Source organism: Haliotis asinina, chromosome 1 (genome assembly GCF_037392515.1).
Source record: "Haliotis asinina isolate JCU_RB_2024 chromosome 1, JCU_Hal_asi_v2, whole genome shotgun sequence".
Lineage (NCBI taxonomy): Eukaryota > Metazoa > Mollusca > Gastropoda > Lepetellida > Haliotidae > Haliotis > Haliotis asinina.
In genome coordinates, this window is record NC_090280.1 from 53,082,492 (window position 1) to 53,085,176 (window position 2,685).

At 43.9% G+C, this 2,685-nt stretch overlaps 1 protein-coding gene across 1 annotated transcript; it reads left to right on the forward strand.

The window, feature by feature from the left end:
- The first annotated feature begins 525 nt into the window (after positions 1 to 525).
- Positions 526 to 1,959, forward strand: LOC137273476 (kappa-type opioid receptor-like). Its single transcript, XM_067806184.1, has one exon. It carries the CDS (start codon positions 526 to 528, stop codon positions 1,957 to 1,959), a length of 1,434 nt encoding a protein of 477 aa, XP_067662285.1.
- The last annotated feature ends 726 nt before the right edge of the window (positions 1,960 to 2,685 follow it).

The window sequence follows — 2,685 nt, forward strand, 5'->3', positions numbered from 1 at the left end:
AAAGGGGTGTCGAACAAAACTGCATATTGTTCATGCTCTGACTCGCATACTTCCTGAAAGTATGAATCACTCACAGTTCTATGTTTCCCTGGGACGGTGGGGTAGCCTAGTGGTTAAAGCCTTCGCTCGTCACATCGAAATGTCGGGCTCGATTCACTATTTGGGTGTCCCCGGCCGTGATGTTGCTGCAATATTGTTGAAAGGGACGTACTAAACGAACCCACTTACTCTGACTTCATGAACTGTAGCTGTTGTGGGATATTTCGCCCTGGGTGCTTTCAAAAGTCAGGTGAATTTCCAGGGATGTTATTTCCACGTCCAGTTCCACGTATATTTTCAGATATGTATATTTTCGCCAGCGGAAAATAACATTAATCCTTCTCTAAAATAGCTTGGATTAATCACTGTACGGACTCGTGGTCCCTGATGCATAATTATTCGTGCATCCACAATTTGGAACCATACAGATATATTTTATCTGTTATTATGCTGTTTTCTTTTTGTTCATAGAGAGTCTTCGTCACCATGACAACCTATCTCGCGTTACTGGTTCTGTTTGCAACATTTTTCATACACGGTTGCGAAGCAAAAGAAGTACAGCGTCCGGACCCTTCAACAGCATCTACCATCTCAAGACAACAGAACGAAGACGAACACGCCTCGCATGCCGATGATGCAGTTCAGGTCGATGTCTTAAAACCATCACCAGAGTCGAACTCCACTGAACATTCCCAAAAGTCGAACACCACAAGACCAGCTTTACCTCCTCTCATTGACAGAGGCTCAGTGTCTCGTCAACAGTATGAAACTATTAAACTCGCGATTGACATCATCGTAAAACCGATCGTCTGCCTTGTAGGACTTGTGTTAAACGTCATCGGTATATGTGTACTTCTTCAACCAGAATTGCGCCATGGGTTCTACGTTTACCTAGCCGCATTGTCTTTCGCAGACTCGGGATATCTTGTGTGTGGACTTCTCCGATCGGCTGTTAAATTCTATGGATATTTTGACATCGTAGAAGCTACTATCATAGAAAACACCATCGTACCCTATGGTGATCGACTAATCGAGATTGCGTGTTGTAAACTGGGCGCCTACTGCATCATGCTGTTCTCTCTCGACAGATTCATTGCTGTTTTCCGACCTCTCAAGGTCAAGGACTTCATTCTGTCCCGCTATTCAAAAGCCATATGCCTTTCAGTAGGTATTGTTGTCCTGGTATTCCATATTCCTAAAGTCACCACCTTCGAACCTGTGACCGTATTTGACAAAAGCCTCAACAGGACCCTCACAAGGTTACGACCAATCAAGTTCGACGACGGTAGCGTCATGGACACCTTGCTGACTGTGTACAACATGATATACGACATCCTGTTCACGTATATCCCCCCTGTATTTGTCTGTTTGGTCAACATGTGCATAATAATCCAGATCCAGAGAACCCGAAACGTCCGGAAACGCCTGTTAGCCGTAACTTCGAATTCCAAGGACTCTGAACAACAAAAACTCATTGTCACCGTGTTTGTCATATCAGCGTTCTTTCTCATGGTCTACATTCCGTTGATTGCGACCCGTAACTTATCAGCCAGCAATCCCGATTACCGCCCCTTTAAACGTGAACATTACCTATTGATGATCTTTCCACCGTTTGTGTCCCTTGGTTGGTCCATCAACGCTGCCATCGACTTCACCGTGTATTTGGGGACGAGCGAACGTTTTCGGTTGACACTCTACAAAATGTGCGGTAGGGGGCGAAAGAATGGTGGGAGGCGACGCGGCTGTCTGTCGTGTTTGAAGAATAACTACAATTCGTCAGTCATCAGTCGCATCAGCAGTAACTCCACACAGAGCACGCGCAGCGACGTCACTTCCGTTGGGAAAGGCACCGAGTGCCAATCTGGATCATTGGGATCCTTCTCCTTCAGAAGGGTTGAAGGTACAGAAAGCCATATCTGATGAACGGTATTAAGACGTCAGAGTGAACAAAACAAATATGAACTGGAAATATGATTGTTGAGAATGCATCGGAAACGAGTCTGTTACATCGAAGTAACATATGCAAACGTGTTTCCTACTTTCATGAAATGAATCTTGTCTTCCTGACGTATCAGTGCTGAGTGCTAAGACAAAGCTCGACATGACTATTACTCAGTGTAAAGTTGTATTATTTAGAACCTATTTAGGACGTTCTTTCTTCCCAGTAGCATAACAGAATAGTTTGTAGTTATACATACTTTCTCTTACGTCACATGTATTCAATCCAATGTTGTTGTTTTTTTTCCAAGTATGTTTACATAGAGGTCTTGTACAGATACCCGTTTTTCACTTTTATATCCTGTCACATGTACAGATTTCAACCTTATCATGATTGTAGAATGTTTGTACCATACCGTTGCGTGGGCTCTAGTGGTTAACACGATGATCTGAATCACTTCGGACCAGAGAGGGCGGTTCGGTAGTCTAGTGGTTCGTCACGCCGAAGACCCAGTTTCGATTCCCGATTTGGGTCGTCATGTTGCTAAAAGCGACTTAAAACTAAACTCACTCACTCGGACCAGAGCAGTCACGATGTAAAACAACTAAACTGTTTTAAAGCGTAACAAAAATGTCAATCACAGTCACTTATTCGATAGAAATTGTCTGTAAAATTGACCGAGACCGCCTCCCTGCTTGAGTGAAGAG

Bases quoted from the DNA above. Each gene is read 5' to 3' on its own strand.
- LOC137273476 (XM_067806184.1), top strand. From the start codon at position 526: ATGACAACCTATCTCGCGTTACTGGTTCTGTTTGCAACATTTTTCATA.